This window comes from Podarcis cretensis (genome assembly GCF_951804945.1).
Source record: "Podarcis cretensis genome assembly, chromosome: 13".
Taxonomy (NCBI): Eukaryota; Metazoa; Chordata; class Lepidosauria; order Squamata; family Lacertidae; genus Podarcis; species Podarcis cretensis.
This window is the reverse complement of record NC_137182.1, coordinates 18,921,023-18,947,840: the sequence shown is the minus strand read 5'-3', so window position 1 is coordinate 18,947,840 and position 26,818 is coordinate 18,921,023. Positions and strand designations below refer to the sequence as shown.

The 26,818-nt window shown below is 44.4% G+C and overlaps 1 protein-coding gene across 3 annotated transcripts in view; it reads left to right on the top strand.

Moving 5' to 3' along the window:
• Positions 1-744: 744 nt before the first annotated feature.
• Positions 745-26,818, top strand: part of MYBPC2 (myosin binding protein C2) — a 76,603-nt gene continuing 50,529 nt past the window's right edge. For 2 of the 3 annotated variants that reach the window (XM_079949301.1, XM_079949300.1), the window contains exon 1: positions 745-811. In XM_079949301.1, coding sequence (XP_079805427.1) covers positions 760-811 — 52 coding nt within the window. In that variant the 5' untranslated portion in view covers positions 745-759. Of the gene's footprint in view, positions 812-2,562; positions 2,692-26,818 lie in introns of those variants that run through there. The other variant, XM_079949302.1, reaches the window with a different exon arrangement.

The following is a 26,818-nucleotide window of genomic DNA, read 5'->3' as shown; positions in this document are numbered from 1 at the left end:
AACAGATCACTGTCATGGCTTCCCCCAAAGAATCCTGGGAAATGGAGTTTGTAGCTCTGTGACAAACTACAGTTCCCAGGATTATTGGGGGTGGGGGAGCCATGACTGTTAAAGTGGCATAAGACTGCTTTAAATGTCTGGCGTGGATGCGAGTGACCTTTTCTTTACCAGGGCTAATGCACCATCAAATTATGGTGCTGGAGGAGACTCTTGAGAGTCCCATGGACTGCAAGAAGATCAAACCTATTCATTCTGAAGGAAATTAGCCCTGAGTGCTCACTGGAAGGACAGATTGTGAAGCTGAGGCTCCAAGACTTTGGCCAACTCATGAGAAGAGAAGACTCCCTGGAAAAGACCCTGATGTTGGGAAAGATGGAGGGTACAAGGAGAAGGGGAGGACAGAGGATGAGATGGTTGGATGGTGTTCTTGAAGCTACCAGCATGAGTTTGATCAAACTGCGGGAGGCAGTGGAGGACAGAAGTGCCTGGCGTGCTCTGGTCCATGGGGTCACGAAGAGTCGGACACGACTAAACGACTAAACAACAACAACAACAACAATGCACCATCAAATGCTATTTGAAGAAGAAAGGAAGGTGATAGTTTTTCAGGCCATGGGCACCGAGAACTCCATTTGCCATAATTCTTCTTGTTATGTACTGAAGTTCTCACCCTGGGCCAGCCACAACCTAACACTTGTCTATTGGCAAGACTGCCTGTGACTGACATCTAGGACCTTTGCACCGGAAGGAAGATCTTCCATGGAGGTTATATGTCCTACTTGCCAAGAGATCAGATATTTGGCTGCTGAAGGTAAGGCCTTCTCTATGGTGACACCCCTAGAGAGTAAACTCTTGGCCTAATAACTGCACTTGCCCGTTATCATTATTATCTTTCAAATGCTGCCTTGTTAATTTGGGCCTCGAGTTTAATGGCCATTCATATTGATTCGCTCCTAGCTGCTCTCCACCAATTTATTTGCTGTTTTAAGGCTGTGTTGATTTGTTTTGCTACTGGCATTTTAGACTTCTTTGGAAGTCTGTAACGTGGGTGGCGCTGTGGGTTAAACCACAGAGCCTAGGACTTGCTGATCAGAAGGTTGGTGGTTCGAATCCCCGCTACGGGGTGAGCTCCCGTTGCTCAGTCCCTGCTCCTGCCAACATAGCAGTTCGAAAGCACGTCAAAGTGCAAGTAGATAAATAGGTACTGTTCCGGCGGGAAGGTAAACGGCATTTCCGTGCGCTGCTCTGGTTCGCCAGAAGCGGCTTAGTCATGCTGGCCACATGACCCAGAAGCTGTACGCCGGCTCCCTCGGCCAGTAAAGTGAGATGAGTGCCGCAACCCCAGAGTCGGTCACGACTGGACCGAATGGTCAGGGGTCCCTTTACCTTTACCTTTACCTAAGCCACCTTTAGGTTCTCTGAACTGTGGGATGGCGGGGAAACAAATAATCAAAATAAATGTACAACTTTAGTTTATTAAGCACTGCCTTAAGGGGCTCCAATGTCCGCAGATGGGCAATACCTTATCTTTTTAGGTCAAACCAAAACGTTGCAAAATAGAGAGCAAGCTTTTGAATTATCCAGAATTCTTTGTCAGGGTAGTGGCTGATGATGGAGAATTCTGGAGAACTCAGAAAAGCTTGCTCGCTCTTTTATGATAAACACAGACACTCCAAGTGTATTTTCCAGGGGCGGTGCCAGATTTGCAGAAGCCATCCTGGTTTCTGATTTTATCCTGGAAAATCTCTCTTTTCATTAGAGAAGTGTTGGCCGATATGGAGTTTTGCAACCCCCCCCCCCCACCGAGCCAAGGAGATAATTAACCTATACAACCTTTAGAAGACACCTGAAGGCAGCCCTGTTTAGGGAAGTTTTTTTAAATGTTTAATGTTATATTATGTTTTTGTATATGTTGGAAGCTGCCCAGAGTGGCTGGAGCAACCTGGTCAGATATAGATATAACAACAACAACAACAACAACAACAACAATGGAAGTCCCTATTTTCATTGGAGAAATGTTGATGGATATGTAAACAGTGGATTTTTAAAGGAATTTCTTTCTTTTATAAGGAAAAAAAATTATGATTATTATTTTTAAAGAATTTTCTTGTGGCCAATATGGTTTCCTTTGTTTTGTGTCTTTAATAATAATAATAATAATAATAATAATAATAATAATAATAATAGAAGACCCTATTTTCATTGTAGAAATGTTGGTGGGTATGTAAGCAGTGGGTTTTAAAAGGAATTTCTTTCTTTCTTTTATTAGGAAAAAATCATTTTTTAAAATATTATTTTTAAAGGATTTTCTTGTGGCTGTTATGGTTTCCTTTGTTTTGTGTCTTAAAGGAGTAATGTTTTGGGAAATATTTATGCCCCTTTTCATGGAGGTTCTGTTCCCTTGAACAAATCTGAGTCTGACTTGGCTCCTGGCCGCCTTTCCCTCTCCCTCCCATCCCACCAGCTGGGTTCTTTTTCTAGTAAGGCCAAGCCCGGGATTTGAAGACGTTTATGCCACAGCTCTGGAATTTGGCAATGGTCCCTGGGGGTCAGGTGACGCCTTCTCAGTGTCCCCTTTGCTGGGTCTTTAAAGCGACCCAGCCAAGTGCATTCTCCAGGGAGATCCCAAACTCAGACAGGCACAGCGTATCAGCCCAGAGATTACAGCCATGCCTGAACCCGCCAAGCCTGGTAAGGGTCCTTAGGTGTGTCATAAAGGTCACCTAGGCAGAGATGCTGAAGAACCCTTTTTAATAAAATATAAGGGAGGGAGGGAGAGAGAGAAAAGTGGATGTTGGGCCTATTAGGGTGGATCCGTGGTGCAATTTGGTAATTTTAGACTCCAGATTTAATAACCGTACAGTGGGAAGGGGGCTTCTATAGAAAGTGTATTCATAGCTGTCAACATTCAGATTTGAAAATAAGGGATCAGCAGCCTCGAAAATAAGGGATCAGCAGCCTCACCTGTCCTGGGGACAGTCTACGGGATATCTAACAATCCGGGATAGCAGCAGGAAGCAGCGGGAAATGGCACTGGAATAAGGGAATTTCCCGTAAAAAAAGGGAAGGTTGACAGCTATGGTGTATTCGATTATGTAATTTGCAGTGTGTAAAGTCAGCCCTGCTGGTGTTTTGGGGACCCTCGCGATATTTCTGCTGAGTGGGGCCCGACGGCACCCATTGAGGGTGGTGATGGTTGGATGTTTCCCACAATCTCACAGTGCTTTGAGAAACAATAGGGTGGTTTTGGTCCCTGGGTCCCTCATCACCTTGCCTTTGGGTTCTCCTGTGCATGTAAGAATCTGCCTTTTGTGCATGCTTCCGTGTGGGGCTTCTGAGCTGCCTTGTGCGGTCCCTGCTAACGAAGAATGGAAATCGAAGAATCTGTGGTCGGAATAAAGCCACTCTTAGATCGTGCGGGCCTGGTGTGTTCAGATCTCGGACAAATGTTAAGCAGAGAACTGCGTTCGTTGCCTCTCTCTCGTGTGTGTTCCCTTCCCAAGCTGCTCCAGGAAATATTTGGAAATGGCACATCAGTAACAGCGGCGAGAATATTACTGGCCCAGAATTGGAAACAAGAACAAGTACCAATGGTAGAGGAGTGGAGATTAAAGTTGATGGACTATGCAGAACTGGATAAATTGACGGGGAAGATCAGATATTTACAAGATCAAAAGTTTATTGAGGACTGGAAAAAGTTGGTGGACTATTGGGAAGGTATAAGTGATAGAGAAATAACGTTAGTGGCATTTAAAGAAGCTCTGTAAAAGTTAAAGAAATATTGCAAAAAAGAAAAATAGGTTTCAAATGGTTTTCGAAAGGCAATAATGAATTTAAGAACTGTGTACTTAAAAATTGAATTTGGATGATTGTCAGAGAGGCTGAGGGAAGTCTAAAACTGGAAAATTTGTTAAAGTTGAAATTGTGATGTGTTATATACATATTTTTTGTGGAAAATAATTATATATATATATATATATATATATATATATATATATATATATAAAAGGAAATGGCACATCAGGCCCACCAAAAGTGGGTCTTTTGCAAACACACACACACACACACACACACACTCACATCCCGCATGGAAGGGGCAACTAGAGACAGGCTGCAAAGAGGTGTGGCAGAGTGCCAAGCATGTCTCTAAAACGCCCCAAAATATGGATGTTCTATTGCCGCCTCAAATTCAAGACAAGGCACTTCCCCCCCATCATTGCATTCTAAGAGGCTGAAACAAGCAAGAGCAAATTGTTTGCAATTAGGAATATGCCTTAAAATATGAGAGAAACAGAGGGAAGAGACCTCGTATCAGTTTTTGTTCCCCTAGCTAAGAATCTCGCCTCCCTATAAAAGACTTGTCAAGAAAAACAGTGTGGAGTAGTGGTTAGATTGTCAGATTAGGAATCAGGTTCAAATCCTTCCCCTCTGAGCTTCTCTTTTGTATATGTGGTTATGCTTCTTTGTGTTTATTATACTTTATGGATCCCAAGAAATTTCAATTAAACTTTAAAGCAAGGTGAATTCTTAAGAACAGAGCATGTGGAGAGGTCTGCTTTTTCCACTTTTGTTTTTCGGTGCCGCTTGCAAATATTTTGACTGGAACATTTCAGGCTGAATAAATTCTATTCCGGTGCTGCCTCCCCTCTTTAATTTCAGTGTTATTTTGTAAAATGGATGTATTTTGATATTAGTGTGGCCATTGCTAATAATAATAATGATGATGATGTTGATAATAATGATGATGATAATGATGATGATAATAATAATAATAATAATAATAATGAAATTATGATGGAAATTAAATTTCAGTATTGTCCACACACATATATTACACATATAGAAATAATGAGATGAGGGGCAACCATCTCACCTCCTTTCTGCACCCCTCCCCCGTCAACAGATGGCTACATCATTTATGATAGCTGATACTTCTTTGCCTCAATATATACTCCGATCCTTCGTTCACAGCTAATAAATCATCTCTCGTATCTGTATATAAAGGCGCTTGGATGTCAGTCACCCACCGGCATCCTGATCACTAGAAAAGTCTGACTGCAGGAAATTTTTAATCTAGCGGTCAAAATGTGCAAAGCGAAGTCCCTTCTCATAATAGTAACCAGCAGCACTCCTGCAGGCAAGCCAAGCAAGCCTACGATCCCAGGATGGGGCGGCAGGTTCTGAGAGACTTTCCTTTGCACTGTTTGAACCTTTCTCAAGTTAGGGGAAAGCATTTGCCGTGGGTTAAATGGACTAGTGTTGTATTTACTAGCAATGTCGCCCAGTTACAAAAAACCTCGCGGTGCAACCCCAAAACTGTCAGGAGAGGGTGTGGTGATCTCTTTGGGTCTGTTATACTGATAGAGGAGCCTTGGGAGTGCGTTTTATAGAAGGCTGGGAAAGTACCACCTTGTATAAGAACCAAAGTATTATTAAGGTGTAGCACCTATACAAATAAGTTTAAGGAACTGAAGTGAAAGAACTGAAAAGAAGCTGTACGTTCACCATCTTGTTAAAAGTCTGTAAAATACACTGAATTTAATATATAAATGTAAGTTAAGTGTTTCTAGGTTTCCTGACACATCCTTTATTTTACCAATTTTGTTCTGTAAATGTAAAACCTTTTATCTCTTTAACTCCTCTCTTAAGTCTTCAAGTACCAGAGTTTTTCGTTCAGGAAAACAAACTAGTAGTTAAGAGGGGGTTCACACCGCAATTTTCCGCTCAGCTCAGCTAGTCCCGGAGAAGTGTGTACAGGGATTGCAGTCGTATTTATTTATTTATGTTTTTTACTTCACAAAATTTATATACCGCGCTTGATTGTAGAAAACCTCAAAGCGGCTTGCAAAAAAGTCTTACAGTGCAATCTTAGCATGTTCACTGCAAAGTAAAGTCTATTGAGTTTCATGAGACTTACTCCCTGGGGAGACTGTAGCCTCGGTTGCATGACATTTAGTTCATTCCAGTAGTTGATTAATCAATCAGTTAGATATGCATAATTCTGCGTTTGAGTGAAAACTATCGTTCTGAAGCAAAAAAGCAAATCCTTTTTAAAATTGCCCATCTGCCATATTTGTATTAAAAGTGACTTAAAACAACAACTAAACCCTGCCCAATTAATTGGTACACCTTTTGGCATTAACTTTTTAGTCGATAGAATGTTTTTTTAATTGGTTAAACTAGCTGATTATTTGATTACACTTTGAAGGTGGGATCCAACTACTTATGTTTTTATATTTTGCTGGAAGCCGCCCAGAGTGGCTGGGGCAACCCAATCAGATGGGTGGCATATAAATAATAATAATATTATAATAATTATTTATTATTAAAAGAGTGGGGAAAGGGTAGACGTTTGTTATTCTTACAATGCATCTTTACAAGCGGAGGAGAAAACGTAATCCGTTTTACTGATTGTAATAACCCCAGAACCTATATGCTAATATCGGGCTCATTCTCCAAATTTGTGTCCTGATGCAGCTAAAATAACCCCATCCACTTACAAGTGGGAGTTGTCACAGACCTAGGAGAACCTAAATTGCCCCCCCCCCAACTCTCCTCTGAGACACTGTGCAAGGGATCCTGAAATGTGCTTTCCCAATTTTGCTTGGGGGAAGTGCAGTACCTTGGTTTGACCCTAGAGGTCCCTTCGGAGCACGTAACCTGGCTCACTTACTCAAGCTCTCTGTTCTGCAGACCCTCATAGCTGTATACTGTTGCTCCTGCTCTCTATTCCTGACACACTGCGGGCTGATCACTGGAGCAGAGGGTTGGATCCGATGACCTTTCTTGCAACCTCCCGCCACACAGGACATCACATGTGATTCTCGCCTAGTGCTTATGCAATCGGTGGAGCAGAAATGCCTTCTGCTAGTGGGTGCAAGATGCCAGTGGGAGTGGTTTGGAGGAAGGTGGCATGGATGAGGTTGAGGGAATGTCACCCCAGGACCAACAGCCATTGCGTCAGTGCCTGGGAGGGGTGGATAATGGGATGGAGCCAGCCTTTCCATGCCTCTGTGCCAAGATGCATCGCACATCAGTATCACCTAGCAGGTGCAATCAGCCCAGCATAAAGGGGTAAGCAGGAAAGCGGTGTAGTTCTACAGTACTTGGGGAGCACGAGACCAGGAAGAAGGTGTCATCTTTCAGGGGGTAAGGGGAGGGGAGAGGTGGTCAGTTTTTTGCAGATTATTTTTTGAAGGAGGCCTTCTCTCTCTCTCTCTCTCTCTCTCTCTCTCTCTCTCTCTCTCTGTGTGTGTGTGTGTGTGTGTGTGTATTTGCTAGACAAGGGCAGGAGTTAAATGTATTTAATTTTTTATTTATTTTTTGCTGATGACATAATTTTGGCTAGAAAAAAGAGAGAACAATACCCAGAAAGCAAAAAGAGTTGGCTGGTTGGCTAAAACAGAAATGAATTCTTGAGAGCTGGCTTGGCTGGTTGAAAGTGTGAGCTTGGATAAGTTGACAGGGCAGTTAAGAGACCCAAGAGTACCGAAAATTTAACAACAATTGGAGTAATTTTTTAAAAAAAAAAATATCTGGAAGATTACTGCGGCGATTCAACAATTTTTTGGCTGGGCTAGAATGACCCTTGTAAAGATAACTAGTAGAAACAGTGGGAAAGATGGTAAATGGAATATTAGATACGATTGGAAAGGCATATAACATAGAATTCTATGGACCCAAGTAAGAGGTGGAAGGAAGTTCGGTGCAAACAAAGTAACAACAAAATAAGTAGATAAGTGACATAATTTTCCTTTTCCTTTTTGTTTATGCATACATGTTCAATGGTGGAATGTTTATTGTGTTCAATTGTAAATTGTGAATGTTGACGTGTATGAAAACGATGGCTGTAAATTAATTGAAAAACCAACAAAGATGTAATTTTAAAAAAGGAAGAAAGTGTGAGCTTTGAGCCTAGAAGTAGGGTAACCAAGTGTTCTACTTGAGTGAGGACAGGCCTCTGTTTCAGAGGTAGTGAAAGTGGTTGTGCCTTCTAGATGTTGGGAGAGTACAACTCCTATCTGTTTGAAGGACTGTTTGAGGGCAGTCTTATATGTGAAAGTATCCTCTATTTGAAGGGCTGTCTGGCCACCTAGTTTAAAGATAAAGAACCCCAGGAAGGGAGAATGGAAGCCTCAAAGTTGCCCGACAGCAGTTAGCACCCAGGCATCAGATGAGCCAGAGATATTTCTATTTAAATGACAGCTATTATTTCTGAATGTGCATCTATACACATAAATTTTTGTTGTGGTTTAGTCATGTCCGACTCTTCATGACCCCCTAGACCAGAGCACGCCAGGCACTCCTGTCTTCCACTGCCTCCCGCAGCTTGGTCAAACTCATGCTGGTAGCTTCGAGAACACTGTCCAACCATCTCGTCCTCTGTCGCCCCCTTCTCCTTGTGCCCTCCATCTTTCCCAACATCAGGGTCTTTTCCAGGGAGTCTTCTCTTCTCATGAGGTGGCCAAAGTACTGGAGCCTCAGCTTCACGATCTGTCCTTCCAGTGAGCACTCAGGGCTGATTTCCTTAAGAATGGATAGATTTGATCTTCTTGCGGTCCATGGGACTCTCAAGAGTCTCCTCCAACACCATAATTCAAAAGTATCAATTCTTCGGCGATCAGCCTTCTTTATAGTCCAGCTCTCACTTCCATACATCACTATTGGGAAAACCATAGCTTTAACTATACGGAGCTTTGTTGGCAAGGTGATGTCTCTGCTTTTAATAGCACTTGCAAATTTATGCCCTTTTTGGGAAATGCACCCTATCAGGAAACCAAGTTCCCAGTTCGAATCTTACCTACATTAAAGACCCATGAGAGGCAGAGTGAAGAGCCAGTTGAGGATCCGCACTCACCACTCTTTGGGCAGACATACAACCTTCCAAATTCTGAGAGAACCAAACTTATTTCCAGGATGAAACAGCTGTTCAGAGCGCTCATTGGTCGGGCCCTTTTGACAGTGATGTCACTGGAGTTGGAAGCCTAGTCCATGCAGTAAAATGGGGTGGGGGAGCTACAGCTGAAATACTTCTATGTCCTGTAGGTTAGCCCTCCAACCAGGAGTGTGTGGATCAGGGGTCAGCAAACTTTTTCAGCAGGGGGCCGGTCCACTGTCCCTCAGACCTTGTGGGGGTCCGGACTATATTTTTTGGTGGGGAATGAACAAATTCCTATGCCCTACAAATAACCCAAAGATGCATTTTAAATAAAAGGACACCTTCTACTCTTGTAAAAACACACTGATTCCCGGACTGTCTGCGGGACGGATTTAGAAGGCGATTGGGCCAGATCCGGCCCCCAGGCCTTAGTCTGCCTACCCATGGTGTGGATAGTACTACCGGCTTGCCCTGCAGGGCTGTTGCAAGGGTAACAGCTATCATCTGCACTGGCATATTTCAAGGAGCTGTTTGACAGTGGAACCGACAACCTTGAAAGGTGGAAGGTCATTTGTCAAGGATGCTGTAAGCTGCATGGAGAAGGTCCCTTTCAACTCTATGATTCTGCAATGCAGTTCTGTTTAAGTGCAACAGATGTAAACAATCAGGGATCAGATGCAGGGGACATGAGTGTAGCCAGGATTTATGTTAGTGGGCGGGGGGAGCAGGACACCCACCTGTCGTCATCCTCTGTCTGGCTCTGTCTAGCTGAATCAGAATGAAATGTCTTGACCACAGTTGTTTTAAATTAATTACAGTGGTACCTCGGGTTACATACGCTTCAGGTTACAGACTCCGCTAACCCAGAAATAGTACCTCGGGTTAAGAACTTTGCTTCAGGATGAGAACAGAAATCGTGCTCTGGCGGCGCGGCAGCAGCAGGAGGCCCCATTAGCTAAAGTGGTGCTTCAGGTTAAGAACAGTTTCAGGTTAAGAACAGACCTCCAGAAGGAATTAAGTACTTAACCCGAGGTACCACTGTACTTTCTTTTGACCCCAAGTGCTCAGAAAAATCTGTCGAAATCTTCATTTATTGGAAAACTAGGACGTTAAATAAAAACGAAACCATCAAAATTAACACCATAGAGTAGCTTTCATGCGGTTAACAGGTATGTTTTGCAAAATTACAAAGAACACGCCTTTTCTCATCTTAAAAAAAAAAGAAAATCTGAACAAGTTTTATTGCTGAAAACCTTCTCAGCATTTAAACATAGCCCATTGAGACGTTCCCTTATCATCGTTGACCTTAGCCAGTTCTTCACTCCCTGCAAGGTACTGAATGACCGCTGTCGTGTACGGCTGAGCAAGAGAGATGAGCAGAGCCTTTTTTGTGGTAGGGCATCTCAATTTCAAATATTCTGATTATTTCTACTTTTCGTTAAGTATTATTATTTATTTACTTGATTTAGGAGGGGCAGCTGCCCCCCTGGCTATGTCCATGCCAGGGGAAGTAGCAACACCCAAAGGGATGCCACAGTCTGAGGCTGTTCCCTTAGCCTGGCTTAGGAGCTGCAAAAAAGGCCCCGACTCTCCATGTCGCAGAGACTTCCCCCCTTGAAGCAGTTGTGCTGCGAGATCCGAGCATTACAGACCAGCACCCTGTGCGCCATCACAGCTCTCAGACTGCCTGGTGCTTCATTGGAACGATGCCCTTAAATACATACACAGTTGCCCCAAGCAACCAGCCAAGTTGTTTGCGCAGTTGGGCCAGATCTTTCATGCGGCAGAGGCAAGCAGGATGCTTAAATTGGCAACTGCCTCGGAACAGCTTGATTCTAAGAGGTGCTTTAGAGCCAAAAGGTGAAGCTTTTTCAGGACCGTACCACTTCAGGCTACAAGGGGAGGAGTACTCCACAACCTTTCCAACCTATGGGGCGGGGGGAATAGCTTATCAGGTTTTAGCCAATGTTAAGCATAATCAGAGCCAATCCATTGAAATCAATGGGCATAAGTTAGTCATGCCCATTAATTTCTTCTTTTTTTGTATAATCTTTTTTATTGAGTTTTACACTACACATTTAAATTCAAACGATAAACATCAGCAGCAGTGGGATGGCCAGCTTCCAAGAGACTGCGATCTACTCACAGAGTTAAAAACTGGCAGTGATCTACTCCCTTTTTTGGGGTGCAGGTCAAAGTTATTGAGCTTTTTTAGGGAGGAGGAGAGCCCTGTTTTTAGGGGTGCAGGGCAAAGATGTAGAGCTATTTTTAGGGGAGCCAAAGTTTCTGGGGTTCTTTGTGGGAGAGCCAGTGATCTACCAGTGATCTACCACAGACATCCACTGAACTACCAGTGGATCACGGTCTACCTGTTGGACATGCCTGATCATCACCATTTACAGTGGTACCTCCGGTTACATATGCTTCAGGTTACATACTCTGCTAACCCAGAAATATTACCTCGGGTTAAGAACTTTGCTTCAGGATGAGAACAGAAATTGTGCTCTGGCGGCGTGGCGGCAGCAGGAGGCCCCACTAGCTAAAGTGGTGCTTCAGGTTAAGAACAGTTTCAGGTTAAGTACGGACCTCCAGAACGAATTAAATACTTAACCTGAAGTACCACTGTAGGATTCTCTAACTTAAATAGTCCAATTTTTCCCTTAGTTTTTAGTACATAAGAAGCGTTACTCAAATCCTGCCAAAGTTTTTAGTTGTTTACAGTGTTCTCTTAAGCAAATTGTAATTTCCCCCCATTCTTTATTAAAGTTCCTCTCTCCTTGGTTTCTGATTTTCCTGGTCATTTTCGCCTTTTCGGCGTAGTTCATCAGCTTCATCAGCCATTCATCTCTGGTCGGGGCTTTATCTTCTTTCCATCTCTGGGCCAGCAGTATCCACTCTGTTGTCATCACATACATAAATAATCGTTTCTGTTCCTTTGGTATCTCTGTGCCTAAAACTCCTAGTAAAAAAGCCTCTGGTTCATGCCCATTAATTTCAATGGGTCGACCATGAGTATGACTGGTGTTGCATCCAACCCCTTATATCTATGCTTAGTTTGCTTGCTTTATGGAATTTTCTTCCCATACATCACACAAGCACACCCCTTTACTCTGAAGTGGAACAGTCCTGGAAAAGCTCACCACTTGGCTTTTCCTGATCCGTCATCGCCTCTGATAGACGTATTGCTGGGAGAGGCAATGGACTTTGGAAGCAGAGGGGGTGAGAAACCAGCTGGGATGATGATGAAGATGAACCAGCTGGGATAGCTCAGTTGGTAGAGCATGAGATTCTTAATCTCAGGGATGTAGGTTTGAGACCCACACTGGGCAAAACGGTTCTTGCATTGCTGGGGTTGGACTAGACGACGCTTGTGTTCCCTTTCAACTCTACAATTCTGTGATTCTGTGTTCTCTGCCGTCAGCCATGTGGCCCTAACCAACCCCATTCTGAGCAGCTGATCAGGATACTCCTTAATTCTGTTGAGAGGATTCATGGGGGAATTTCCCACAATGCCCTGGTGTAACACTACATTAGGTGCTTTGCGACATTGGGGAAAATTGGGGGGAATTAAAATGGCAGCCCCCCGCCATTTTTTTGAGTTCTTTTGCTGCTGTCACTACAAAATAAGACTGAAAGGTGCCCATCAATGTTACAGAGGGCTCATCAGAGGGCACTTGGCAGAGTGGCCACTTGCAATAAATGCATTGCCAAAAAAAGAGGATGAAAGATGCTGGCAATCTGCATAACATTTGTGCATGTGCGTGCATATATATATATATATATATATATATATAATGGTTAAAGAGATGCAAGAAAAACATAATGATTGTCTTTTAATCTGTTATCAACAGTTTAACATGGGCCTCTCACCAGCATTGTGTAATGGCCAGATGGCAGGTTTTGTGCTGTTGGCATCTCAATGTTCCTGCTGTGAGCATTTAAATGCATGTGCATTAGGCACAAGATGCATCCAGTTAAAACCCCGTCGAGAGTTATAACTTATAGACACCCTGGAGAGAAAGCTCTGAAGCTGGCAGAACAACAGCTTTAGCAGACTCACTAACAAAATAGGCAAAGCAGGGGTGGACTTTGGGCTTTAGAATTTCAGTGGTGCCCTGTGTGATGCCAAAATTTGGGGCACCCCCCCCTCGCCTTCTGTTCGTCATTGTTGCAGCTCCCTCTCAGCTTGGTGGGCAGTGCGGGTGAACCGGTCGTGCTCCCCTAAACCCTCCTCTGGGCAAAGTGTGCTTCTGGTGGTGTCAACCAAACCGTGCCCTACAAGTTAAAGAAATAATGCTGTATTTCACATTCAGGCTCCTGTCCAATATATTTTCTCTGACAAAGTCTTATTGATTTTGATGGAGATGAATTTTAAGTACGCTGGGTTAGGACTGCAGGCTGATTTTAACACCCAGTTTATTTTGCTCTTTATTTACTATATTTATATTTAAGGTGCCCAGTAGGACTTTTGTTTCCTGGGCATTTATTATGACGTTATAATTAGTATGTGCAGAATACCTTCCTTCCTTCCTTCCTTCCTTCCTTCCTTCCTTCCTTCCTCCCTCCCTCCCTCCCTCCCTTCCTTCCTTCCTTCCTCCCTCCCTCCCTCCCTTCCTTCCTTCCTTCCTTCCTTCTTTTCAGGTTTATACATTTCACTAACTTTACATTCACTTTGACATTTCAAAACTTGACTTCCTTCCCCCTCTTTCTGCAGTTCCTTAAATTTATTTTTAATATCTTCTGCATATCCAAATTAACTTAATTTGCTCATTTATTCATCTTCTTTAAATATATACTCTTATGAAACTTCAGGTTGTTACAATAATCCTGCCAGTGTTCTTATCTGTTTACAATTTTTCTGCAACAAACCATTTCCATTCTTTTATAAAAAGCTTAGCTTGATTTCTTATTCTTCCGGTAAGTTTCGCCATTGCTGCATATTCCATAAGTTTTTGTGGCGAATACCTTTCTATTGAGTAATCATGGGAAAATGAGTGGAGCAGTGAAGTCAGGGGGTCAGAATGAATTACAGTGGTACCTCAGGTTACATACGCTTCAGGTTACATACACTTCAGGTTACAGACTCTGCTAACCCAGAAATATTACCTCGGGTTAAGAACTTTGCTTCAGGATGAGAACAGAAATTGTGCTCTGGCGGCGTGGCGGCAGCAGGAGGCCCCACTAGCTAAAGTGGTGCTTCAGGTTAAGAACAGTTTCAGGTTAAGTACGGACCTCCAGAACGAATTAAATACTTAACCTGAAGTACCACTGTAGGATTCTCTGACTTAAATAGTCCAATTTTTCCCTTAGTTTTTAGTACATAAGAAGCATTACTCAAATCCTGCCAAAGTTTTTAGTTGTTTACAGTGTTCTCTTAAGCAAATTGTAATTTCCCCCCATTCTTTATTAAAGTTCCTCTCTCCTTGGTTTCTGAATGAAGCAGCAGGAGGCTTCATTAGCTAAAGTGGTGCTTCAGGTTAAGAACAGTTTCAGGTTAAGTACAGACCTCCGGAACGAATTAAGTACTTAACCTGAGGTACCACTGTACTTTTTTGGGGTAGTGCTTGCATATCCCCCCCCCCCCCAGTAACCACAGTTTTCAGTCCAGCAGCCAATCTCTCTCCATCCTGCAAAGCAATGCTCTCAGCCATGGAAGGCCGGGACTCCTGGGGACACTCCTGTGTCCGTTTTATTGCAATAAAACGGTTAAGGTTAGCACCTGTGGGGTTGTCGATAGATAGATATGACTTGCGGAGAGTACATAATAAGATCCTTGGGGGAAGGTACATAATGTCACCTCCTTGCTGAAGCTAAGCAGGGCCGGGTCTGGTTACTATCTGGACGGGTGACAGGCAAAAACCTACACATATATTTGCCTTGGTTTCCATGATGGAAAAAAGATGCGCTATAAAATGTGATAGCGCAAAATAAATGGATTGTTTGCTCTTGTGAGCAGTTAGGGAGCAGAAATAAAGGAAGAAATGGAGTATCTATTGATGTCTTTTTCTGGTCTGCGCTAACTTGGGGACCTCGGCCTTTGAAGACAGGCCAGGGCAAGCACTTAAGCAAAGGAAGAACTGCTAGCATAAACAAGACCCATCATTTATCTGGTCTTCGGATTCTCTGAATATTCTGGACGTTCTCCAGGCTACTTGTTAGTTAAAATATGGTTGCGCTGCTTTGTAAGATTGTCCGGGGATGTTTGTTGTGCCACATGGATTTACTTGTCACTTTGGGAATGCTGATTGTAGTGTGGTAGGCAACCAGCGTGGGCAAGTGTCATAGCGGGTGACTGTCACAATCGTGAATGTGTTTATATTTGTCACAAAAGCTGTTATGTCAAGGCATGTGCAGGCTGGAGTCACCATCCAGCACAGAGTTAGGCCATTTAAAGGATACGGCTTGCCCTCAAAGCGCATAACATCCTCCACAGAATCCTGGGAACTGCAGTTTGTTAAGGGTGCTGGGAATTATAGCTGTTGGGTGTTAAACCACAATTCCCAGGATTCTTTGGAGGGTGTTGTGCGCTTTAAATGTACGGTGTGTACACAGCCTTTGTCCTACGGAAGCCCCTTTCATTTCAGTGGGACTTCAGTGCGCCTGATTGCTGTGCCCTGGGTTAGCCGCGGATTTTCTTCACTTTGGAAAGTACATTTAAATGTGTGTGTTTTTTGTGTGTGTGCAGTAAGCAGCTTAATGCCCACTAGGGTGCATTCCAGGACATTTTTATATATTTGCAGATGGAGGAATATTGTGTGTGTGTTGCTGCGCTGTCTAGTTTGCTTGATACCTAAAGAGGGTGTGTGGATTGTGCGAGTCTTGAGGCATGCACCGTAGGTGCCTAGTTTTTCTGGGATGAAAGTACACGTGGGATCTGCAACAAAATGTTGCATTGCAGCATGCTGCTGCTGAGAATACTCCTTTCTGCCCCCCCTCCCACCTGGCTTTCCATCCTTCCCCAAACTATTAGTCAGCATTCTGTGGCCACCAAGCACATACAGTCCTCACTGAACAGTTTTTGAGTGTATGTCCCCCATGCCTCAATTAAGAGCTTCCCCCCTTTCTTTTTTTAACTTCTGCAAACCTTGGGATTCCCCTGAGCCCGTTAACAGGCACATCTTGTGTGTGGATGGTCCCGTTTTGTCTGCCTGAGTATTGAGTACTACCTAAGCACCAGGTTTTGAGACTGCGATCAGTCTCTATGAGGTTGTCATATATTTTGCAGTGTACAATTTGCATTTCCCCATATATCTGTTGATTTATTCTAAGGTTTATATCCTGTCCTTCAGAGAAGTATTTCCCAGGGTGGCCAACAACATCTCAAAATAAAATATAATCAATATAGAGTAACCGCAACACTAAAACGGTATGTATAACTGGATCCATATAGTGATATCCGGCATGTTAGATGCCATGTGTGTTATGGTGCATGCTTGTGAGAGCGAGAGATTAGGGCCTGTTGGTAATTGAATGTTAATTGTGTAGTGCCGTACTTTGTAGAAATGGAATTTCAGTTGTCGTTTGTACATGTGGAGTTCAAGGCTATGTATTTTATTAATACTGGAACATAGACAGTTCAAAATGCGTTAATGGGTAGGGCAGACAATCCACTGGTGATAACAATAATACTATATTTGACAATCTACTGCTGTACACCGACATTTGCTGCCTGAGGCAACGTGCCCTGCCCTACCCATTGGTAATTTAAGCATTTTCGTAGGATATGTGTGTATAAAACGGTGACTAAAGGTAACATTAAAAAGCCACATTGCAAAATCTTAATATGACTGAGAGATGAGGTTAAATTTTATTTTTTAAAGCAATAAAAGCAGGAATCCTTCAGCCCCAAAGTTGCGTATATGGAGTCAGGCTGTGGCTATTCAGTTGTCATGGAATATCACTCTGCATATGTTCAGTGGCACTCCTAGATTTCCAGTCACTCACATATTCCAGGACTGATCCTTGTAAATAACACAAAAAGCTCCAGTTTTTGAATCTACATGTTTGATATGCACAACCTGATGTGTGCTTTGCGATCACGCACAGTGTGGTGCTTGTTTTATTGTAGGTGTGGCGTCCAATTTAGAACCTGTCAGCGGCGTAGCGTGGGTTGTCAGCACCCGGGGCAAGGCAAGTAATTTGCGCCCCCTAACCCGGGGCAAGGCAAGTAATTTGCGCCCCCTAACCCGGGGCAAGGCAAGTAATTTGCGCCCCTAACCCCTAACCTGCCGCCGCTGCCAGCTTCTTCTTGCTGCTGCCTGTGCTGGGGTATTTACGGTAAGGTAGCCGCCGCGGCGGGTCCGTGTCAGGTGATCTGAGGCAAGTTGCCGCTGGCGCTGCCGCCCAAACGACGCCGCTTGCCTGGAGGAGGGCAGAGAGGCGAGGAAAATGCAACATGGCCCAGCAGCTGCAGCAGCAGCGGCGGTGGCGGGGCTGTGTAATATTGAAGGTGGGCAGTGGACAATTTGGGTTATGCATTAGACACGCATGCTATAAAAACATTTTAAACGTCATCTGCATCTTTCAGGCTTGCTGTGAGACTGCAAATAGTTCTGTGGGGTAGGTGGGTGATCACAGTGCATATCTGAGGGTGTATTGGGTGTGCTCTCTTGGTGTGCAAAGAGAGAAAACCGCTGTACGTTTTAGGTGCAGATTTCTGTAGAGTTGATCGCTGTGGCTGCTGTACGCCACCCCGACCAGACACATGCGTTTCAGGGGGGCTGTTTCTCTCACCTACAAGGGTGTTGTATGTGGAGTCTTGGCTTAGTGACAGCAAACACCCTGAACAGAAGCAAGAAGGGGTAAGCTGAGAGGCCCGCTTGGCCTAAATTGCTGATCCCAGGGGATTCTGCTGCAGCCAGGGGGTTGGGTTACCTTAGCGGTTGGGCAAGAGCCGCTCAAAACCAGGCAGCTAATTATAAACGTTTCTTGGCCCTGCCTCCTTCCTCGGAGCAGCACGGAGCCCAGTCTTCTCTCCCTGCCCCTAATAGGACACAGGGTCCCCGAAAAGGCAACGTGAGACGGAGCCCAGGAAAGGTCAGGCAGGCACTCAGGAAGGCCTTACAGGTGGGAAAGTGCTAAATCAATGTCTCCCGGAAGAGGCTCAACAAGCCCTGAAGCAGTTGTGCTCGGCTGGGTTGAACCCACATCCAAGTGCTGAAAACAAATCAAATACAGTGGTAACTCGGGTTACATACGCTTCAGGTTACAGACTCAGCTAACCCAGAAATAGTACCCCGGGTTAAGAACTTGGCTTCAGGATGAGAACAGAAATCGGGCTCCGGCGGTGCGGCGGCAACAGGAGGCCCCATTAGCTAAAGTGGTGCTTCAAGTTAAGAACAGTTTCAGGTTAAGAACAGACCTCCGGAACAAATTAAGTACTTAACCCGAGGTACCACTGTACCCCAAAACAAAAGAAGGATCCTTAACTCGGGGAAGAAGAGAGAAAGGGTGCCAAGGGAGACTCTGTATGGCGTCTTCGTGGTGGCAAATCACACGCTTCAGCCTTCATATCCTGCCAGGGATTATGGGACTAGATCACATCTGGTGGCAAACAAGGAGCAAGCAGTTTGCTGCTGAGAAGCCTTTTCCTAGCCTGCTTTCCTTCCCACTTCTCCCTGCTTTCGTAAAATAAAACTATTTGCTCCCTTTGGGGAAGAGAGGGTATGGAAGCAGATGAGGTGAGTGCGGGAGCAGTGCTATTTTTCTCGATAAAGAGGTGCCGGAACTCACCATGAACTCACCTTCTTCTCTTATAATGGCAATGGCACCCACCTGAGAAGTGCCGGAACTGAGTTCTTCAGCAATGTCTAGGCAACACGATGACCATGTACATATGCAATAGACCATCTCTATAGAATTCCTTCAAACCATAACAAGGACAAAATGAAACCTTTAGTCTCAAAGTCTCTGAAAATCTTTAAATGAAGCAAGGTACCAGCCTTTCTACGATGAAAGACAAGCTGTGAACTGAGTTCTGCCAAGTCTCAGCTGAAAAAAATCCCAGGGTGAGAGCCTGCTTTGAGTTTGCACCAGTCCAAAGGAGAGCTGGGCCGATCTCAGTCCAAAGGAGAGCTGGGCGGCTTCCATTTTTAGGTCCCTCCATTTTGAATAACTGGCCCATACTGAAAAGCAAAGCCATCTACTCTTCCAAATGACCAGGGCAATGTTTTGCTTGTTTTTCTGGTTTCAGTTGCAAGTTTCCAAATGCCCAGACTGGGGCAGGCTCCTAGTAGACGTCTCTCCCCCTAGTTCCACAAGCTTTCTAAACGCACTAAGAACAGGGAAGCTCCCCTCTCTTCTTCCTTTTCCTCTTCCTCGTTTCCTTTGCGGTGCTGATTGCAGGCCTGCCATTTTTGTCGCCCGCTGCCAGGGCCTGAGATTTTCACCGCATGAGGTGGAATAGACTCGTTACTCGAGGCCGGCTGAAGTATTTTGGCACCCGCGGCAGAAAAATCGCACAAGCGCCTCTCCCGGGGAGTAAAAATACAATTATAATAAAATGAAATAAATAACAATTTGCAGCCCTTTCACAACATCCCCACTGTGGATTCCTAACCATATTTTTAGTTCGGTACAGCACACCCCCTCCTCCAGTTCTGGGGGCTTTTCAGGACAGGCAATGGAGATCGTAAGCCCTGTGTAAAAGCAGAGCAGAATAATTCCCATCCCCGTAATGTGTGAAGTTAACTTGCTTGGGAAAAGCAAGTAGAAACCAGAGCCCTTTGAAATACAGCAGTGCTTCAAGAGACAGAGGCTGCATTCTAGTCAGCAGCGAGTTAGGACAAGTTCAGACCTTCCAACTGTCCCTATTTTCCAGGGATTTACGGAAGGCGTCCCAGTTTCTGATTTGATCCCCGAATGACCCGCTTTCCCTTAGGACACCCCTATTTTCATCAGATAAATGTTGGAGGGTACAGAGTTGTGCCACCGCTGAGCCAAGGAGATAATTAACTAGGCAGCCTTTAGAAGGCATCTGAGAAGGCATAGGGAAGGTTTTTTTAATGTTTAATGTTTTATTATGCTTTTATATATGTTGGAAGCTGCCCAGAATGGCTGGAGCAACCCAGTCAGATAGGCGGGGTATAAATAGCAAAATTATGATTAATGTTATTAAGGAATAGGATGTCCCTATTTTCATTGAAGAAATGTCAGAGAGTACAGTGGTACCTCGGGTTAAGTACTTAATTCATTCCGGAGGTCTGTTCTTAACCTGAAACTGTTCTTAACCTGAAGCACCACTTTAGCTAATGGGGCCTCCTGATGCTGCCGCGCCGCCGGAGCACGATTTCTGTTCTCATCCTGAAGCAAAGTTCTTAACCCGAGGTACTATTTCTGGGTTAGCGGAGTCTGTAACCTGAAGCGTCTGTAACCTGAAGCGTATGTAACCCGAGGTACCACTGTATGCAAGTTTGAGGATCTTGCCAACCTCTATAGCAGGCACGGCCAAACTTGGAGCTCCAGATGTTTTAGGACTACAACTCCCATCATCTCTAGCTAACAGGACCAGTGGTCAGGGGTGATGGGAATTGTAGCCCCAAAACATCTGGAGGGCCAAGTTTGGCCATACCTGCTCTATAGTGAGGATGGAGAACTTGTGGCCCTCCAGCTGTTGTCGAATTGAACCTCCCATCTTTCCCAAGCATCGCTGGCAGGAGATGATGGGAGTTGGAGTTTGATACCATGAAGTGGTCCGTGGTTTCCTCAGAGCTCTGTTTTCTCCAAGAATGAGGGGAGCCTCCTCCGTTAACTGTAGGGTGTGGACAGCTGCGGAGGAAAAAGTGGGTTTTGTTTCCCATTGCCCTTCGGTGTGTCGTCACACTTGCAGAAGGAAGCCCCAAAGCCTCTGGGATCCACTTTTCCATCTTCCACGGTCCTGTCTCCCAACGGGAGCTATGCAAAGCATCCTGGAGCTAAGCTGAGCCCTGCAAGGTTCTGGCGGAGCCCGGGCGACAGCTGGACCCCTCCGTCGCTCATCTCCCTGCTCCTTTGGCCCCGGAGGTTGGGTTATTATTGATCGCCAGTCGTGATGGCTCAGCACTCTGCACCTGGCTATATTAGGGGGTCAGGACAGGCTGGGAAAAAGGAGTCGATGCTGGTGGCTTTATTGGGAGGCGGGCGGTGTGGGCTCAGCGCATAGTGGGAATGGAACAGGAATGACATCATGCAGAAGGGCTCGTTTTCCAAAATGAGAGGTGCCAGGGCTCAGGCCTGCCTGGGTAGCCCTGTCTTGGACCGAGAGGCCTTTCCCACAGTTGAGTGTGGATTTCATGTTCTTTATTCAGCTCATAGTAGTGAGGAATGAAAGTTTCCCCAAAATATCTGCTTTATATACATTATTTACATAATGGGCCGCACGTGATTGGCTAATTCTGGGATTCTCCTGTAGGCCAATCAGGTTGCAGATTCACTTCCACCTGGAGCTGGATTGGGTGGCTCCTGTGGACCAATCATACTGCTGCATTGTTCTAGGACCAATCAGACTGCTGCATTTTGGATCCTATTCAACTCAGTACATAACACACAGGTTTTGGGGGGCTGTTGGAGTGGCAGAAGGACAAATTGTGATTCTGTTGGACAACGATCACGTGAACAAAGGGTTGAGATGCAGAGCAACTGATAACCTTAGAACAGGGGTCAGCAAACTTTTTCAGCCGTGGGCCAGTCCACTGTCCCTCAGACCTTGTGGGGGGGCGGACTGTATTTTGGAAAAAAAAATGAACGAATTCCTATGCCCCAGAAATGCAGTTTAAATAAAAGCATGCATTCTACTCATGTAAAAATATGCTGATTCCCAGACCGTCTGCAGGCTGGATTTAGAAGGCAATTGGGCTGGATCCAGCCCCCGGGCCTTGGTTTGCCTACCCATGCCTTATAAAATAAAAAAAACCACTTGTATAAAATATTACTTATTTGGGAATTGTAAAGACAGAACTACCTAAATTGTATAGAAATTTACTTATGTATGCTATTACAGCAGCAAGAATGTTACTTGCCCCAAAATGGAAAGAAGCAGAAGTCCCAGTAAAGGATGGACACAAAAACTTATGGAATATACAGAAATGGCAAAACTTACCAGAAATCAAGATAACAAACTTTTTTTTAATAAAAGAAAGGAAATGGTTTATTGGATAGGTAAAGGTAAAGGGACCCCTGACCATTAGGTCCAGTCGTGGCCGACTCTGAGGTTGCAGCGCTCATCTCGCTTTATTGGCCGAGGGAGCCGGCGTACAGCTTCTGGGTCATGTGGCCGGCATGACTAAGCTGCTTCTGGCGAACGAGAGCAGCACACGGAAATGCCGTTTACCTTCCCGCCGGAGCAGTACCTATTTATCTACAGGAGCTCACCCCATCGCAGGGATTCGAACCACCGACCTTCTGATCGGCAAGTCCTAGGCTCTGTGGTTTAACCCATAGCGCCACCCGCGTCCCTGTTTATTGGATATTTACAGATAAACATTATTGGATATTTACAGATAAACAAAACATTAGCACAATTAATGTAATAACCTGCAGTTTTATCAAAGTATATATTTACAGTGGATAATTAAATGAGCAAGTTAAATGAATTTGGATATGCAGAAGATATTAAAAAACAAATTTAAGAAACCGCAGAAAGAGGGGGAAGGAAGTCAAATTTTGAAATGTTAAATGGATTGTAAAGCTGATGAAATGAAACTATTCTAAAGGGAAAAGTCATGTTTGTTGTTTTTGTTTAGATGATGCATACAGGTGTCAACGAACACATTAGAAGGGACACATACCCTGTTTTCTGTCACGCAGGAGGGAACGCCTTTTTTAAAAAACGTGGTGCTTCCAATCTGCAGTTTTTATAAGTGCTACTTTTATAAAAGATTAGTACTTGCCTGAATTAGAATATAATATAATTTGAAAACACGTATACATTTTTTTAAAAATGGTGATTCATCAGAGGCACCTTTACAGTCAGTCACACTAATTTATCTGACTTTTCATTCAACGGTCTGGGGAGCAAGTACTGCAAAATGTCAAAGAGCAGGTCAGTAACCTGGAAGCAAACCTAGCTCAGTTCCAATGCTGATTCACAAATGTTCAGAGAGTTAACTGGTACAAGCAGTTGGATCTCGCCTTTAGCAGTTGTCTCTTGACGTGTTTAATAACCCTTTTAGATAGCGGGTTTTTATTTTTCCCTAACTGGAGCTATTCCCATCATTAGGACGATTGCATTCATTTTCTGCTCCCGTACAAGGTTGTGAATATGAGCAAGCTACCTTCTTGCATGCAAATGACTGTAACAAGCCACCTTTGCATTAGCACTGGTTAAAATGGGATTAGATGTTGCCCTGTTGGATGGGAGCCTTTTCGGCTCGGCAAAAACGCTCTAAATGTTCTTGGTTCTTGTCTGGATCAATAGGAAACTACTTGATGATTTCTGATGCGGACGGCTGCACCGTATCGACTTTAGGTGCTTTTATTCCATTGTGATGTTATTGCTTTTTATACTGTTGGCAAAGCACGAGGCTTGCTGTTTTAATGGACCTGGCAACTTTATGGCTTGCTTGTTGCTTTAAATGTCTGGGTTTTTGTTATTTTATGGCATAAATAAGTGAATCAGCTATAATGTCCATAAATGCAGTCCCTTTAGTTTTTTGCTTAACCTGGGTCTGAAACCTTGGCTCGACAGGAGGACGGGGGCCTTGTATTATACATGGTGCTGTTTTTGCTTCCCTTTCTCCAAGGGGAACTATGGGTAGGGGCCATAGTTCACCGGTAGAGCACAATCCTGAGATAGAGTCATAGAATTGTAGAGTTGGAAGGGACCCAGAGGGTCATCTAGTCTAACCCCTGCAACACATGATGAAAGTTCCATTTTCAATTTAATGTTGTTTTATATTTTGCGTTGCCTTGTACTATGCAGTGGTACCTTGGGTTACAAACACCTCGGGTTACAAACACTTTGGGTTACAGACTCCGCTAACCCGGAAGTAATACCTCATGTTAAGAATTTTACCTCAGGATGAGAACAGAAATTGTGTGCCACTGGCACGGTGGCAGCAGGAAGCCCCATTAGCTAAAGTGGTACCTCAGGTTAAGAACGGTTTCAGGTTAAGAACGGACCTTCGGAACAAATTAATTTCGTAACCAGAGATACCACTATACAGGACATCTTAACAACCAATATTAAAAACACACAAAATTGTTTAAATCAACAGGCCCTTTCATTCCTTTGCATCTCTGGCTAGAAGTAGCAGAAAGCAGGTGATGCACAAGAACTCTGCCTGAAACGTTGGAGGGCTTCTGGTAGTTTGTGTGGACAATACTGGAGTAGATGGACAAAATAACTGACAGCTTACTATGTTGTGCACCAGCAAGTATGATATGGGCTTAACTGAGACATTGTACCGGACCATGGTGTACAGTCACTGGAGTTTGAGCAAACCATGGTTTGAGCTTCCAAATATACAGGCAAACCATAGTTTATAGTTGCATCTCTGCTTTCATTTTTGCAACTCCTCTTTCTAAGTGCAGGGGCTCTGGAGACATAACAAGTCTGGCAGCTCCACAGTTGATCGATTCAGAGATAATGCCAAACCATAGTTTGCACATATCATGGTTCCTGTATCCACCTCAAGCCATGGTTTCCAATCCTGGTTTGATGGATGATTGGAAACCATGGCTTGCCAATTTAGACTTCACACTAAAGCTTCCACGGCCATGGCTTGCCATGATATCTGGACTGAGGCAATAGTGTTTGTATCTGGCCTGCTTTTAATGCATGCCAGAACTCAGCCCCAGAACTTCTTTTCTGCTGCAGGTGGGCATTCTGAGGGGAGGATAATTCTGAGAATAGAGATACAGGCATGGAAAGAGTTAAGCATTTCACCCTCATTCACCTTTCTTCTTTTATTCTTTCCTGATGACAGCCTCCAATGGTTGCTCTTCATTAGAGATAGAGCTGTAACGTTCTCACTTTTCCTGTGCTTCCTTACCCCGTTGGTTCCATCCCACAGTCATGATTTATCTCCCTTAGCTCCCACCTTCCTGGGTCCCCTAACCAGCCAGTGGCAACAACCCCAATTCCTCCAGGCTCATCCTTACCATTTTTCTGCTTCTCCTCTGCAGTCCCCCTATTTGCGCCCCCAAATCCACACCTCCTTCCTCCTCCTATAGGTGGTAATTAGGGCCCTCGCTCTGGATTAACACCCCCAGCAGACGCATTTACACATAAGGGGCATGGAAAGCTGGAGAGCAGCCTAAAGCCTGGAAGGCACTGCAAGGGACGGGATGGAACATGCCCAACAGGAGGTGTTGGGTGTGCAATATATGCCAGTAGATGGTCTACATTGTGTGGGTTCCACTAAATTCAAAGATCAAAACTGATGTTTCTGAGTCCTAAAGTTTAGGTCCAAAAACTCCGTTGCCTTTCATTTTTTCACCTCAAAATGTCTCGTCACATTTTCCACAAACTCGTGTGTGAAAATTCTTCCATATTTCTTTTCCACTTTCCTCTTCTGTACTAGACACAACAAATCTCCTGCTTCTTAATAAGTTTACTAAGCCGCCTGTGCTCCAGATTTCTCTACACTCTCTTTTGGACACATTGGCTTTCCTCCTTTGACCAAAGTGCAATAAAGTAAAGGTAAAGGGACCCCTGACCATTAGGTCCAGTCGTGGCCAACTCTGAGGTTGCATCGCTCATCTCGCTTTACTGGCCGAGGGAGCAAGCGTACAACTTCCGGGTCATGTGGCCGGCATGACTAAGCCGCTTCTGGCGAACAGAGCAGTGCACGGAAACGCCGGGAGCTCACCCCATCGCAGGGATTCGAACCGCCAACTTTCTGATCGGCAAGTCCTAGGCTCTGTGGTTTAACCCACAGCGCTAAGCCTCCTGTGCTTCAGATTTCTCTACACTCTCTTTTGGACACATTGGCTTTCCTCCTTTGACCAAAGTGCAATAGATCCACTTAAAAAGAAGAGGAAAAGAAACAGACTTTTTTGCAGTTAGGAAAGTGATGGAGAAATGGATTGAAAAGTGTGGAATGGATTGATGGTTAGCAGAAAGATGGATAAATACCCTACAAGCAAATCAGGACGAATGCAGGAAGAATTGTATATAACTCATTGTTGTATATAACTTTCCTCCAAACAAATAAGAACGAATGTTCCATGAGGACCAGCTACAACCTAACCACCACACAAATTTTGGAGGAGCCTTCAAGTAGAAGAAATGGATCAGATCCACCTTTTCTGTCTAGTTGTAAGAGTCAATAGCTACATCTTCCCCTCTTCCTTCAACTCCCTCCTCAAAATGTCCCATTTCTCAGAAGTATCCAGCTTAACCCTGCTGGACCTTCCATGCTGAAGTGACCCGTGAGGAGAAATGAAGGCAGGAACTGATGTCTCAATGGTGCAACAAGTTTTGAGCCACAATTTCAGCTCAGCTTCATGCAGGAGAGTACCTGCAATTTGGGCTTTGCTTTAGGTGGCAAAATGTTTTGGACTGGCACTGAACCCTTCAGTCATAACACAACCCACAATCCAAATAAAGACAAGTATGCGTATGCAGTTGCTCACACAATCATCTCTTGATCCCCTTTCTTCTCCCCCTCCCCGCCTTTTCTTGTTTCCTACACTTTCAGCATTTAGACTGTGTTCCTTGGGGGCAAGTACCATATTTTTCGCTCCATAAGACACACCTTTTTCTTCCTAAAAAGTAAGGGGAAATGTCTGTGCGTCTTATGGAGCGAATGCGTGGTCCCTGGAGCCGAATTGCCCAGGGGCAAAAAGCAGATCATGCTTTTTTTTTTTTTTTTTTTGGAAAGAGGGAAGTGGGTGTTGAAACAAAGCCACTGATTGCAAGCGATCGGGAGAGAGATAAGGGACGCTAGCGATAAAGGAGGCTGCCGGGGGGGGGAGGTAAAAGCCCATGCATCCTCAGGATTTTTACATTGGGTCACCCCA